General features: G+C 36.9%; 1 protein-coding gene across 1 annotated transcript in view; it reads right to left on the reverse strand.

Annotated features, from left to right (window-relative positions):
• The window catches only part of MROH9 (maestro heat like repeat family member 9), an 89,526-nt gene that overhangs the window by 18,036 nt on the left and 55,208 nt on the right, over positions 1–16,282 (reverse strand). The window contains exons 14-15 of the mRNA XM_053606084.1: positions 9,201–9,338; positions 5,876–6,052 (exon numbers count right to left, since the gene is read on the reverse strand). Coding sequence (XP_053462059.1) covers positions 5,876–6,052; positions 9,201–9,338 — 315 coding nt within the window. The remainder of the gene's footprint in view (positions 1–5,875; positions 6,053–9,200; positions 9,339–16,282) is intronic.

Below are 16,282 nucleotides of genomic sequence, written 5' to 3' on the forward strand. Positions count from 1 at the left end.
AGATGCCCAGTAATGGGATTGCAGGATCAAATGAGAGGTCTAGCTTGAGTGCTTTGAGGATTCTCCATACTTCCTTCCAGAAAGGTTGTACTAGTTTGCAGTCCCACCAGCAGTGTAAAAGTGTTCCCTTCTCTCCACATCCACGCCAGCATCTGCAGTTTTGAGATTTTGTGATGTGGGCCATTCTCACTGGGGTTAGATGATATCTCAGGGTTGTTTTGATTTGCATTTCTCTAATATATAGAGATGATGAACATTTTTTCATGTGTTTGTTAGCCATTCGTCTGTCATCTTTAGAGAAAGTTCTATTCATGTCTCTTGCCCATTGATATAAGGGATTGTTGGCTTTTTTCATGTGGATTAATTTGAGTTCTCTATAGATCCTAGTTACCAAGCTTTTGTCTGATTGAAAATATGCAAATATCCTTTCCCATTGTGTAGGTTGTCTCTTTGCTTTGGTTATTGTCTCCTTAGCTGTACAGAAGCTTTTCAGTTTAATGAAGTCCCATTTGTTTATTTTTGTTGTTGTTGCAATTGCCATGGCAGTCTTCTTCATGAAGTCTTTCCCCAGGCCAATATCTTCCAGTGTTTTTCCTATGCTTTCTTGGAGGATTTTTATTGTTTCGTGCCTTAAGTTTAAGTCCTTTATCCATCTTGAATCAATTTTTGTGAGTGGGGAAAGGTGTGGGTCCAGTTTCAGTCTTTTACATATAGACATCCAGTTCTCCCAACACCATTTATTGAATAGGGAGTCTTTCCCCCAAGGTATGTTCTTGTTTGGTTTATCAAAGATTAGGTGGTTGTAAAATGTTAGTTTCATTTCTTGGTTTTTAATTCGATTCCAAGTGTCTATGTCTCTGTTTTTGTGCCAGTACCATGCTGTCTTGAGCACTATGGCTTTGTAGTACAGACTAAAATCTGGTATGCTGATGCCCCCAGCTTTATTTTTATTACAGAGAACTGCCTTAGCTATACGGGGTTTTTTCCGGTTCCATACAAAACGCAGAATCATTTTTTCCAAATCTTGAAAGTACGATGTTGGTATTTTAATAGGAATGGCATTGAATAGGTAGATTGCTTTGGGAAGTATGGACATTTTAACAATGTTGATTCTTCCCATCCATGAGCATGGTATGTTCTTCCATTTGTTAATATCCTCTGCTATTTCCTTTCTGAGGATTTCATAGTTTTCTTTATAGAGGTCCTTCACCTCCTTCGTTAGGTATATTCCTAGGTATTTCATTTTCTTTGAGACTATGGTGAAGGGAGTTGTGTCCTTAATTAGCTTCTCATCTTGACTGTTATTGCTGTATACAAAGGCTACTGACTTGTGGACATTGATTTTATATCCTGAAACATTACTGTATTTTTTGATGACTTCTAGGAGTCTTGTGGTTGAGTCTTTGGGGTTCTCTAAGTATAAGATCATGTCGTCAGCAAAGAGGGAGAGTTTGACCTCCTCTGCTCCCATTTGGATTCCCTTTATTTCCTTGTCTTGCCTAATTGTATTGGCTAGAACTTCCAGCACTATGTTGAATAGTAAAGGTGACAGAGGACAACCTTGTCTGGTTCCAGTTCTAAGAGGAAAAGCTTTCAGTTTTACTCCATTCAGTAAAATATTGGCTGTGGGTTTGTCATAGATAGCTTCAATCAGTTTTGGAAATGTGCCACCTATGCCTATACTCTTCAGAGTTCTAATTAGAAAAGGATGCTGGATTTTATCAAATGCTTTTTCTGCATCTATTGAGAGGATCATGTGATCTTTATTTTTGCCTCTGTTAATATGGTGGATAATGTTTATAGACTTGCGTATGTTAAACCAGCCTTGCATCCCTGGGATGAAGCCTACTTGATCATGATGAATGACTTTTTTGATGATAAGCTGTAATCTATTGGCTAGGATTTTGTTGAGAATTTTTGCATCTATATTTGTGAGTGAGATTGGTCTGAAATTCTCCTTTTTGTTTGGGTCTTTTCCTGGTTTTGGTATCAGGGTGATGTTTGCTTCATAGAATGTGTTGGGGAAGATTCCTTCTTCCTCAATTTTTTGGAATAATTTCTGCAGTACAGGAATAAGCTCTTCCTTGAAGGTTTGATAGAATTCTGGAGTGAAGCCATCTGGACCAGGGCATTTTTTGGTTGGAAGCTTTTTTATTGTTTCTTTGATCTCAGTGCTTGAAATTGGTCTGTTCAGGAGCTCTATTTCTTCCTGGCTGAGTCTAGGGAGAGGGTGTGATTCCAAATATTGATCCATTTCTTTCCCATTGTCAAATTTCTGGGCATAGAGTTTCTGGTAGTATTCAGAGATGATCTCTTGTATCTCTGTGGGATCAGTTGTTATTTCCCCTTTATCATTTCTGATTGAGGTTACTAGAGATTTTACTTTTCTATTCCTCGTTAGTCTGGCCAATGGTTTATCTATTTTATTTATTTTTTCAAAAAACCAACTCCTTGTTTCATTAATTTTCTGAATGATTCTTTTGTTTTCAATTTCATTGATCTCTGATTTGATTTTGGATATTTCTTTTCTTCTACTGAGTTTAGGCTTAGATTGTTCTTCTTTTTCCAATTCCATAAGATCTCTTGTGAGATTGTTGATGTGCTCTCTTTCTGTTTTTCGAATGTAGGCATCTAAAGCGATGAATTTTCCTCTCAAAACTGCTTTTGCAGTATCCCACAGGTTTTGGTAGCTTGTGTCTTCATTGTTGTTATGCTCAAGGAAGTTAATGATTTCCTGTTTTATTTCTTCCTTCACCCATCTGTTATTCAACAGAAGATTGTTTAATTTCCATGCCTTTGGGTGGGGTCGAGCATTTTTGTTAGAGTTGAGTTCCACCTTTAGTGCCTTATGGTCTGAGAAGATGCAAGGTAAAATTTCAATTCTTTTGATTCTGTTGGTATTTGTTTTGTGTCCCAGGATATGATCAATTTTGGAGAATGTTCCATGGGGTGATGAGAAGAATGTATATTCTTTATCTTTGGGATGGAGTGTTCTATATGCGTCTATCAAGCACAGTTGTTCTAGGGTCTCATTTAAGTCTCTTATATCCTTGTTTAATTTCTGTTTAGAGGATCTGTCCAGCTCTGTAAGAGGAGTGTTAAAGTCCCCTGTTATGATGGTATTATCAGATATCATATTGCTCAGACTGAGTAAGGTCTGTTTGAAGAATCTGGGAGCATTTAAATTGGGTGCATAAATATTTAGAATTGAAATGTCTTCTTGTTGTATTTTTCCCTTGACCAATATAAAGTGACCATCTTTGTCTTTTTTGACTTTAGTTGCTTTAAATCCAAATGTGTCTGAAAATAAGATTGCAACTCCTCTTTTCTTCTGAATTCCATTTGCCTGAAAAATTGTCTTCCAACCCTTGACTCGGAGCTTTAATCTGTCTTTTGAAGCCAGGTGTGTTTCTTGCAGACAGCAAATGGATGGCTTGTGTTTTTTAATCCAGTCAACCAATCTGTGTCTCTTCAGTGGGGAATTCAAGCCATTAACATTTATTGAGATAATTGACAAGTGTGGTAGTATTCTATTCGTCTTATTTTGTGAGAGTCCATTGCTTAGTTTTATCTTTTGCATCAGTGTGGAGGTTTGGTTCTGTCCTTTAATTTCTGAGTTCTTACTTTGCTGCTGATCCATTGTGGTGGTCAGTGTGCAGAACAGGTTGAAGTATTTCCTGTAGAGCTGGTCTTGTTGTGGCGAATTTCCTCAATGTTTGTATATCCGTAAATGATTTGATTTCTCCGTCAATTTTGAAGCTTAGCTTAGCAGGGTACAGAATTCTGGGCTGGAAATTGTTCTGTTTAAGTAGATTAAAGGTAGATGACCATTGTCTTCTTGCTTGGAAAGTTTCATTAGAGAAGTCTGCAGTCACTCTGATGGATTTGCCCCTGTAGGTCAACTGGCGCTTACTCCTGGCAGCTTGCAGAATCTTTTCTTTTGTCTTGACTTTGGACAGGTTCATCACAATGTGTCTTGGAGAAGCTCGGTTAGAGTTGAGGCGACCTGGGGTCCGATAGCCCTCTGAAAGCAGTGTGTCAGAATCTTTGGTGATATTTGGGAAATTTTCTTTTATAATGTTCTCTAGTATGGCTTCCATTCCTCTGGGGCATTCTTCTTCCCCTTCGGAATTCCTATAACTCGTATGTTGGAACGCTTCATAAAGTCCCATAATTCTGACAGTGAACGTTCTGCTTTCTCTCTCTTCTTTTCTGCCTCTTTTACTATCTGAGTTATCTCAAAAACTTTGTCTTCTACCTCTGAAATTCTTTCTTCTGCATGGTCTAACCTGTTGCTGATACTTTCCATTGTGTCCTTAAGTTCCCTGATTGACTGTTTCATTTCCTTCAGCTCTGCTATATCCTTTTTATATTCTTCATATCGTTCATCTCTTATTTGATTCTGTTTTTGAATTTCCTTTTGGTTATTTTCCACTTTATTAGCAGTTTCCTTCATTGTTTCCATCATTTCCTTCATTGTTTTTAACATGTGTATTCTAAATTCCCTTTCTGTCATTCCTAACATTTCTGTATAGGTGGAATCCTCTGCAGTAGCTACCTCATGGTCCCTTGGTAGGGTAGTTCTGGACTGGTTCTTCATGTTGCCTGGAGTTTTCTGCTGATTCTTCCTCATGGGTGATTTCTTTTATCTGTTTACTTGCCCTAATTTTCCTTTCACTTCCTCTTGCTCTTTAAGTTCTCGTGCCCGCCTTCTCCGGGAACTTGGAACAAAGCCCACTGGGAAATTCAGAAAATAATTTTTTATATGAGCATTCCAACTACTTTATTGGTTATATGACCTTGACCCAATATTGACTTTTCTTTGCCTCAATTTTCTTATCTTTAAATTGGATAATAGTAATAAAGTTGTTTGGAGATTTATATTTGTTTTCTTTGAAATAAATATATTTTCCAATAAATGTATTTTAGCTCATGTAAATATCTTAGAAAAGTGTCTGGTACATAGTAAGTGCTCAATAAATTAAGCCACTATTACTACTATTATTATCATTATGTCTTTATAAAAATCATTTTTGTCATTAAATTTCTTCTTTCTATAACATGTTCCTCCTTTCTATAATTTAATGATACTTAATACTAAATTTAATAATCATTTAATAATATTCATTCTATCTGAATATAATTTAATATTCATTGAAATACAAATAATTAAAAATATAACTTTTGGTAAGATAATTTACTATGAGATAATTCTCTGGTTCACAAATGCCTTATCATGGAAGTCTTTAAAAATACATGGATTCCCCATGGTATACCAAAGTGTTCTTATTTATTAAAATGTATTACTCTCCTTCAACTTTTCTGGAATATATTGAGGATTTTCAAAATGCACAATTTTCTGATGAAATACTTTTTAATTAAAGTTTTATGTGATATTAACAAGCAATTATTTGGGGTATGGTACATACCAACTCTAATCCTCATGATAAACTTACTACTGTTTCTGTTTTACTGATGGGGAAAGTAATGCACCAAGAGATTGAAGAAATCCTTTGTTCCAAGATTTCATAGCTAATAAGGGGCATAACGGGGATTTGAACCCAGATAGTCCAGATCCAGGGTTAATCAATCTGTAGCCACTGAACTATAATTCCTCCTTCATCTCAGGGATAGAGGCTGTCCTTTGATTCTCTTTTTTAATGGGAAAACTTTTCCAGATTCTCACAGTGTAGCTTAAAAAAAGAAAAAGAATGGTACTTAGCTAATACTATTATCTCTAGAAAGGAAATGGCGGCTCCTTACATAATGGCTATTTTCTGTTGACTTATTTTGGGATATAATACCATTGCTTCAACTGGAGCTTCAGGTGCACCACAAAACCTAACGACCTCACACATCTGACTGTGCAACTCACATGGTCTATCAGAGGGAGGTAACTGGCAGCAAGTCTGGTGCACAAAGATGAGTAGTCCGACTTGTCCAGTCTGGTTAAAAGTCTTCGGAGGGTGAACATAGCCCGAATTACAACTGTCTTGTCTTTGGAAAGGAAGGCATCCAGGATGGATATTAATAAGCTGTTGACATTTTCTATCTATATATAAAAGGAGGAAAATTGTGAGGTTTTGGAACTAGAAACAGACTTGTGCTGGCATTTGGCATGCATCCCACTGAGTTGGGCTGCACACTGTGGTGTGCTGGAGCTAGCTCACAAAACACCATTGTCAAATTATCAAAAATTTTGAAAGCTGATTATTAAAACAAGCCATTATTGAAAATAAAACTAGATGAGTTTAGAGTTAAATAAAAACAATAACCAAAAAAAAAAAAACTCCAAAATTATTATTTTCTAATTCTTTCCAGAGGTCCTTAAACTTTTTAAACAGGGAGCCAGTTCACTATTCCTCAGAGTGTTGGAGGGCTGGACTATAGTTTAAAAAAGAAACTAAGAACAAATTGCTATGCACACTGCACATATCTTATTTTGAAGTAAAAAAACAAAATGGGAACAAATACAATCACACCACCTCATGTGACCCGTGGGCCGTAATTTGAGGACCCCTGAATTGCTCTTGAGATTATTTATGTGTCATGTGTTTAAAATAGTGGGCATGTTAAGTAATGGGCCATTGTGCTACTCATCCCAACTCCATGTTTATGATATCTCTTTGATAGCTTGAAATTAGCCATGCTGGGATTATTTACACCAGGGAAATTGGTCTGATTTCCAGAGAGTTGGTCGTTATGACCTGTTTGGACAGGAGAGTTGCTGAGTAGCTGAGGCAGGTTATAGAAGTCAACTGCAGAGCAGAGCCAAATAGAATTGAAGGCAAGAAAAAAACATGAAAAGGAGACACCAAAGAAGAGAAAGGCACAAAAAATGGAGTGGATGAAATGAATAAATATTTGCCCAAACAATAGCTTTATGGAGGAAAAAACAGAGTTAAGGACTATGTCAGTACCAGAAACCACTTGTGTCTGGCTGGAAATTTGAGTCTTTGCCAATAGTATGTGAAATCTCAACCCAGATCACTCTCCACTGAGTTCCTTTCATTCGAGCTAGCCTTGACACAGAATCTCCTTTTCAGTTGTTGATAACATTGAAAAGAGCACTGGGCAAAGCAAGAAATAACTTGTTGCTTACTAAAGGAATGCCTAGTGTTATTATAATAAACCTGTTGACTTACATGATTTTAAAGCAAACAGACCATGACTTATGTCATTCTGAATGCAAAATGGGCATCTACTGATAGGTTTAAGCTTTCAGATACTATGCTTGATAGAAAAACAAGAATTTATTGTTAGATTTATTTTTAAATCTATAATTTATGGAACATCTACACTGTGGAATTCAGAATTATAAAGGTTAGGCGCATGCTTAAATTATACTGACTTAGAACATAAGAAGCATTCACACCAGTTGATGGGAAACAATATAGTGGTTGTCAGCTTTTAACCTGCATTAATCACGTGGAGAATTTTTGGAAACACAGATTGGTTGGCCTCACCCCTAGAATTTCTGATTCCAAAGGTTTGGGGTAGGGCTTGGCAATTTGCATTTCTTTTGCTTTTTATTTTTTAATTTTTCTTAAATTTCAGAATAATATGCGGTACACATGTTTTAGTTACATAATTTGCTTTTGTACATTTTACATTCAAAGTTATAAGTGTGGCCTTCATCAAGAAAGTGTGTATTGTGTGTGTTAGGTGTGAATTCCCTCCTCTCTCCTGCCTGCCTACTGAATTTCAATTGAGATTTACTTCCGTATATGCATGTAAGTGTTGATCAGCTTGTTCTAATTTAGAACTGAGTACATGTGGTATTTGTTTTTCCATTCTTGAGACATGGACAATTTGTATTTCTCTCTCTCTCTCTTTTTTTTTTTTTTTTTTTGCAGTTTTTAGCCAGGGCTGGGTTTGAACCCGCCACCTCCAGTATTTAGGGCCAGTGCCCTACTCCTTTGAGCTACAGGCGCCATCTGACAATTTGCATTTCTAACAAGTTTCCAGGTGAGGTTGGTCCCACTGGTTCGAGAATGACACTTTGATGAAAGAAATATTGAGAATCCTCAGAGAACTCAAATTAGAACTTTCATTTGATCCTGTAATCCCATTACTAGGCATCTACCCAGAAGAAAAAGTAATCATTTTATTATAAGGACATTTGCACCAGATTGTTTATCACAGCTCAGTTTATAATTGCCAAGATGTGGAAACAACCGTACTGCCCATCAAGCAGGAATGGTTAATAAAACTGTGATATATGTATACCATGGAATACTATTCAGCCATACATGATGGGTACTTTACATCTTTTGTATTAACCTGGATGGAGTCGAAACACATTCTTAGCAAAATATCACAAGAATGGAAAAGCAAGTACCAAGGTACTCAGTAGTAATATGAAGCCAGAAGACGATCTAATGCACACCCACTTAAGAGAAAAACTCATTTCAATTCAAGTTGGAAGGGAGGGAGAACGAGGAGGGAAGAGGATGGGTGTGCTCCCACTTACTGGGCATAGCGTAAGAGTATATGGCACCCCTCTTGGGTGTGGGACACAACTACAACAGTGACTTTGCCTAACAAAAGCAAATGTTGTAACCTAATTGTACTCTCACATTAATCTGAAATTTTAAAAAAGTTTTTTTTTTTAAAGAAGAACTGCACTTTAAGGACCACTGATATAAAATAAGGGTCTATTATATATTTTATATATAAAATAATAAGTAAGTGGTCATCATTTTTATGGCTCTGAGAGAAATAAAGTTCCTGGAGATCAAAATATTCGGTGCAGTTTGACTTGAGCTGATCATTGAAAAAGGAGGAAAATATGAATATGTATGTGTTAAGGAGGAAAGTGTCGTGAGTGGAAGAAAATGCTTGAGTGCTCTGAGATAGGGATAATGTGTGTGAGATGTTGAAGAGATGTTAACTGATGTGTGTATGGTTTAAACAGTAGGAAGAGTGTTCCTGTAGAGCAATGATGACAAAGTTTGAATGCAATGAATAATTTTCTGCAAAAAAAAAAAAAAATCAAGTGATAAAGCCACTAAATTGCCTTAACATATCCTTTCTATTCAACTCGGTTTTCTTATTGATAAAGCACCAGGCTTTGATATTGCTTAACTATATGGAAAGTGAAAAATATCCTTTTATCAGTAAAGATACTGAAGAACATCAAAGTCACATATTAAGACTTTGTCAATCCTGACAGACACAAATCACACACACACACATACCTTATTGATAACTGGTGCCATGTTGGCAATTTTCTGCAGGCTCAGTTTGCTAACTGCAGGGTTTAAATCATTGATCCAGTTTCTGAAGAGGACCAAAAACTCTTCTGGGAATGGATCCTTGAAAAAGTTATTCAGAAGCTGAAAGAAAATAATTATGTTCATAAGCAGAATACAGGCCAAATTGCATGATTTCTGCCATAAAAGTCAAGATGTTTTTAGGAAAACTAGGTCATAATCTCACTAAAACTCCATATCTTACATTCATAGCAAGATAGGGAAGGAACGGCAATCAGGATAGGAAATAGATGCTTAGCTTTTTAAAATTTGAATATATAATATGTATTTAATTTCCCTCCATGGTTAGAAACTGAATGTCTCAATTTAAATCACTCTTCTAGATTGTAGTCAGGTGGGTGAGTTTCCTGATGGTATATATTTATATATGCTAAAATATGATGTCTAGTATGAATCAGGCACTGTGCTAACAAATGCAGATACGGAGGAAAGCAAAACAGTTACAGTCCATGACCTCGTGGAGCTTATAGACCAGCTGAGGAGACTAGGACTGTACAATCATACTATTCTATGTGCTGTCCTAATGAAAAAAGAACTGCTGACTGTGATTGATACTAGGATGGAAAGCTATTACCAGATGCTATACAACACTTACAGGAGTATCAAATTTAGATGGTGTATTACAGATTGTATTTAGAAAAACAAATGTGATATTTAGATTTGGACTTGAAAACACAGTTGGTATTAGCTAGATAAAGTATTCGGAGAAGACACATCCAAGGAAGGTGACCCATTGTGCAAAGTCTCTGAGGTAGATGATATAAGGGGTGTCTGAGCACCTGAAAGATGACAATAGGGATGTAGAGAAAAGAGAAGATTGAAGGTTGCTGAGGCTCCAGGGCAGACAGAGGGGGTGACCCAGGACCTGGAGGCCAGGTTAAGGGGGCTTAGTATTTATGGCTAATACCCCAAATGGAGGCACGGTCATTGTAAGCCTTCATGAATTTAATAATTGGCAGCCAAACACATTTATTTTAAAAGTCTCTTAGAAACACAATGATAGTTAAAAAAAATACTTTTCATGAAAGAATGTAAAATGTAACTAAGATGAAGAAGACAGAGAGAGAGGGAGAGAGCAAGGCAATGCAAGCAAATGTGAGAGCCAGAGAGAACGGAGGAGAGAGAGACTGTACCTTTTTCCTGAAACTTCCAAAGAACTTACGTTCTTATTAAATACCAGATCAAAAATTATTAACAACTTCCCCAAGGAAAAACATTTAAAAACACCTTTTAAAAAAGCATGGTATGATAAAAGAGGAAAGTTTAAATGGAAAAAGAAGAAAGCCTATAAGTAGTTGGAAATGTAAGGGAACTCTCACCTTTATGGTTCAAAATCTTAAAACACAGAGGAAAGCAAACACACCATAAGGATTAATACAAAACAAGGGCTAATAATAAAAATTATATAATAACAGTTATCAAAAGTAAATACATAATTAGACTTTAAATACTTTCATTAAAAAGTTAAAATGAACAAATTATTTCCTGAAATTAAGAGAAAGAAAACATTACCAAAAAAATAGTACTAAAGAAAATTAGTGTAGGAAAATAATAAAGATAAAAACAGAAGTCATTGAATTAGGAAACAGAAACAATAGAATTAATGAATCTAATGCTGTGTGCTGGGGAAAAAAGCCAAGAAAATAAACAGATATTGACCAATATAATATAAATAATAACAAGTAAAATGAATTGTATGAAGAAAGTATGAAGCATATTAAAAGTATAAAGAGAATATGTGTTAGTGGTTCTTTTTTTTGGAGACAGAGTCTCACTTATTAACCCTCGGTAGAGTACAGCACTCTAGAGTACAGCTGGCATCACAGCTCACAGTAACCTCCAAATCCTTGGGCTTAGGCGAGTCTCTTGCCTCAGCCTCCCAAGTAGCTGGGAGTACAGGCACCTGCCACAACGCCTGGCTATTTTTTTTGTTGCAGGCCGGGGCTGGGTTTGAACCCACCACCCTCGGTATATGGGGCTGGTGCCCTACTCACTGAGTCACAGGCACCACCTTGTATTAGTGGTTCTTAGGACCCATCGTATTGTCTGGGGGCAGCTTATATATGTTACCCGTGCCTGGGCTTCATTCATGTAGACTCTTCAGTGGTGGCCCCTGAATTATAATATACTTAAAAAATATCTCTGGTAGTTTTATATGCTCCCTTAGTTGAGAGCAGTGATTTCTGGCAGTAATTTGAAATTCTGAGTGAAATAAATTATTTTCTGGAAAAATATAAAAAATTCCCAAACACGAGCCAAAGAAAATTAGACGATTAAAACAGATGAACAATAGAAGACTGATAATTATCAATGTGTAATTTCTAAATAGGAACAGGGCAATTCTTTTTGAATGATTAGCACACATCAAAATGTAAAGGCACATTTTCTTTTTATAATTAATAAGTAGCCATGGGGGGTAATTTGGTGCCACGTGAATATTCTTTTCTCCAATAGCAGTTCATTCGGTTGTTTTCGTGTCCATTGATGACTTTTTCTGGATTCAGTTGTCCCCGTAGGGCTTGCAAAAGGGTGATTTGCCACTTCTAGCATTCTAATCCTTTAACTTTTTTTTTTTTTTTTATTGTTGGGGATTCATTGAGGGTACAATAAGCCAGGTTACACTGATTGCAATTGTTAGGTAAAGTCCCTCTTGCAATCATGTCTTGCCCCCATAAAGTGTGACACTAATCCTTTAACTTTTATTGGCCAGCATCTGTCTCTCTGCCTGTCTCTGTCAATTTCTGTCTGTCTTTGTCTCTTCTCATTCTTTCTTTTTCGTAACCTCAAGGATTTGAGCAGTTTTAAAAACGTTTTCAGCATATTACAATTATTTACATTTACTATTCCTTGTGATGCTCCAAATCGGGTAGTACACGTCACTTCAAGTCCACTCTTGCGTCCCTTTAACATACTGTGTTCTGCTGTGTATCATTCACTCCTGTGTATGATGCACACCCACATTTTTGCCCCAAACTTTTAGGAAAAGAATCATTTATTTTAATTTTTTAACTCAAGTTGTTATTTGTGTATATCTAGGTGCTTGATTTTTGTATTATAAAAGGAATCTTAGCCTTTTTTTTTATCATATTTTGGTACAAGAAATCTTACATAACAAATAATTATAAAGCACAAGAATAGCTATAAGATACAGGAAATTTTATGTATCAGTAACAAATAGCACTGTGTATATTGCACATGCTTATTTTTCCTTCAAAAACTTGAGCAAAATAAGTGTGCATTATATATAGCAAAATAGAATAACTCCATGAGCCATGAGATAGATCTTAATGTGAATGTGTGTGTGTTACATGTGTATATGTATGAATATATGAACTGTATGATAAAGGTATTGTCACCAGTGAGGGGTGAATTTAAAACTTATCAATTGCTGAGACAGATAGTTAATTAAGTGATTAAGCAAAAACTAAAGTTATATCCTCACTTCTTGGTATACCATATGAACTCCATATGAAGCAAAATTACATATAAAAATTAATGTATTTATATATATAAATATATTAAAGTAAAAAGTACATGAATAAGGCTTAACTTTTATTAAAACATTGTTATCTCATAAACAAAAAGCGAACAACAAACTGGGCACTGACTCTCAACAGGTATTATAAGCAAATGTGTAAATAACCTTAATGTGTGAATGAGAGAGAGAGAGATTGTACAAATCATTGAGAAAAAACCACTAAGACCATAATAGGTGATTGGGCAGAGGGGAGATCAGATTCTTCACAAAATGGAATTTTAAACTATTAGCAATTATATTTAAAAAAATGTTAAATCTGGGTGGCGCCTGTGGCTCAGCGGGTAGGGCGCCGGTCCCATATGCCGGAGGTGGTGGGTTCAAACCCAGCCCCGGCCAAATTAAAAAAAAAAAAAAAAAAAAAAAAAAAATGTTAAATCTCTCAAACGAATTTAAAATTAAGGACCAAATAACATCATCTACAAGACATCATGTCTACCTGTCAAATAAGAAAGCTCAGTGGGGCTCTCTGGTCCTCCCATTCATCAGACAGTCGCTTCTTCTAGTGCAGCGCCAGCTGCATCCCAGAGGCACCATGGTGAAAGTGAAGGTCAGAATTAATGGCTTTGGTTGTGTTGGGAGCCTGGTCACCAGGCTGCTTTTAACTTTGGCAAAGTGGATATTGTTGCCATCAATGACCCCTTCATTGACCTCAACTACATGGTCTACATGTTCCAGTATGATTCCACCCATGGCAAATTCCATGGCACAGTCAAGGCTGAGAATGGGAAGGTTGTCATCAATAGAAATCCCGTAACCATCTTCCAGGAGCGAGATCCCACCAAAATCAAATGGGGTGAGGCAGGCACAGAGTATGTTGTGGAGTCCACTGGTGTCTTCACCACCATGGAGAAGACTGGGGCTCACCTACAGGGGGTGTCAAAAGGGTCATCATCTCTGCCCCTTCTGCTGATGCCCCCATGTTTGTGATGGGTGTGAACCACGAGAAGTAGGAAAACAGCCTCGGCATTGTTAGCAATGCCTCCTGCACCACCAACTGCTTAGCCCTCTTGGCTAAGGTCACCCATGACAACTTCGGCATTGTGGAGGGACTCATGACCACAGTCCATGCCATCACTGCCACCCAGAAGACTGTGGATGGTCTTCTGGGAAGTTGTGGTGTGATGGTCGCGGGGCTCTCCAGAACATCATCCCTGCCTCAACTGGTGCAGCCAAGGCTGTGGGCAAGGTCATCCCTGAGCTGAATGGGAAGCTTACTTGCATGGCCTTCCGGGTCTCCACTGCCAACGTGTCGGTCGTGGATCTCACCTGCCATCTAGAGAAGGCTGCCAAATACGATGATTATACAGAAGGTGGTGAAGCAGGCATCAGAGGGCCCCCTCAAGGGCATACTGGGTTACACCGAGCACCAGGTCGTCTCCTCTGACTTCAACGGTGACACTCATTCTTCCACCTTTGATGTGCAGCTGGCATTGCCCTCAATGACCACTTTGTCAAACTCATTGCCTGGTATGATAATGAATTTGGTTACAGCAACAGGGTGGTGGATCTTATGGCCCACATGGCCTCCAAGGAGTAAGAACCCCCAGACCACAAGCCCTAGCCAGAGCATGAGAGGAAGAAAAAGACCCTTAGCTGCTGTGGGGTGCCCCTGCCTAGTCAGTCCCACACCTCACTTCACCGAGAATCTCCCCTCAACAGTTTCCACACCAGACCCCCTAAAGAACAGGAGTGGCCTAAGGAGCCCCATCTTGTCATGTAACATCAATAAAGTTCCCTGAATTAAAAAAAAAAAAAGAAAGAAAGCTCAGTGATGGTGAATGCAGCAGGAAAAACAGACTGCATGGGGGATTGTTGGTTGGCATTGCCTTTCAGAAATCAGTTTGGCATCACAAATTGTTAGCCTTGAGAACATTTATACTCTTTTTTAAATTTTTTTATTAAATCATAGCTGTGTACATTGATATGATCATGGGTACTCTTTAGTTGTTATTTTAGGTTGTTGGGATCTGTTAGAAGGAAATAATCTAAAATACAAAACAAACAAACAAATAAATGGCACAAAGACATAAACTCTATTGATATTCATATTAGTAAAAAAAAATTAGAACACACAAGTATATATAAATAAATGGCATAGGTATTGATGGTACCATATTAAGAATTGCTGGGTGATGAGGCTGAAATATGGTAAAATACATTAATCATATGTTCAGAACAACTAAAGGCCGAGTGGTTTCACAGTGTACTGGACAACTGAGATGCCCAGGAATTCAAATTAGAGACAATAGTGGAAAAATGTGGAAGCATTTCCAAGCAACCACCAACAGCAGCAAGAATTATATTCATGATAAAAAGAGGTAATTTTTAGGTTTCATTAAATATTATCTGTCATTTTAATGAGGCTCATAGAAATGTTATGTAGTTTATATTATTATGGCAGCTCTTATTTACATTGTGTTTAGACCTATTTAATGTTTATCCATACTTAAATGGCTATAGAATAAAAATAGTCACAATAAAACTAAAAAGAGACCCAAATGGATTAAATGCATTTGAAAAACATTGATAATTTTTTATTGCAATGTTCAGTTAGAATGATTTATGAATACTTCAGAAAGTTTTAGAATTAGATAGGTATGTCTTTCCTTTTGTTATATTTTAACTGTTTTGTTATGACATTTGAAATCATCTCAAATTTTTGAAAATATTGGGCATCATACCTTAGGTGATATTTGCCTATAAAATATACTTTCATTGAAAAATTAGAGTTCAACACTTTCACACTGCTGGTGGGACTGCAAACTAGTACAACCTTTCTGGAAGGAAGTATGGAGAAACCTCAAAGCACTCAAGCTGGACCTCCCATTTGATCCTGCAATCCCATTACTGGGCATCTACCCAGAAGGAAAAAAATCCTTTTATCATAAGGACACTTGTACTAGACTGTTTATTGCAGCTCAATTTATAATCGCCAAAATGTGGAAACAGCCTAAATGCCCACCAACCCAGGAATAGATTAACAAGCTGTGGTATATGTATACCATGGAATACTATTCAGCCATTAAAAAACATGGAGACTTTACATCCTTCGTATTAACCTGGATGGAAGTGGAAGACATTATTCTTAGTAAAGCATCACAAGAATGGAGAAGCATGAATCCTATGTACTCAATTTTGATATGAGGACAATTAATGACAATTAAGGTTATGGGGGGGAGAAAGCAGAAAGAGGGACGGAGGGAGGAGGGTGGGGCCTTGGTGTGTGTCACACTTTATGGGGGCAAGACATGATTGCAAGAGGGACTTTACCTAACAATTGCAATCAGTGTAACCTGGCTTATTGTACCCTCAATGAATCCCCAACAATAAAAAAAAAAGAGAAAAATTAGCGTTCAAAAATTTCAACTTATAGAACCTTTACTTTTTGTGAAATAAAGGACTTCCTCTATTTGTTTGACTCCAGCATGACATTACAATATATGGAATAATATTCTTATGAAAAGTAACA

This window comes from Nycticebus coucang, chromosome 10, assembly GCF_027406575.1.
Source record: "Nycticebus coucang isolate mNycCou1 chromosome 10, mNycCou1.pri, whole genome shotgun sequence".
In the NCBI taxonomy this organism is placed as follows: Eukaryota; Metazoa; Chordata; class Mammalia; order Primates; family Lorisidae; genus Nycticebus; species Nycticebus coucang.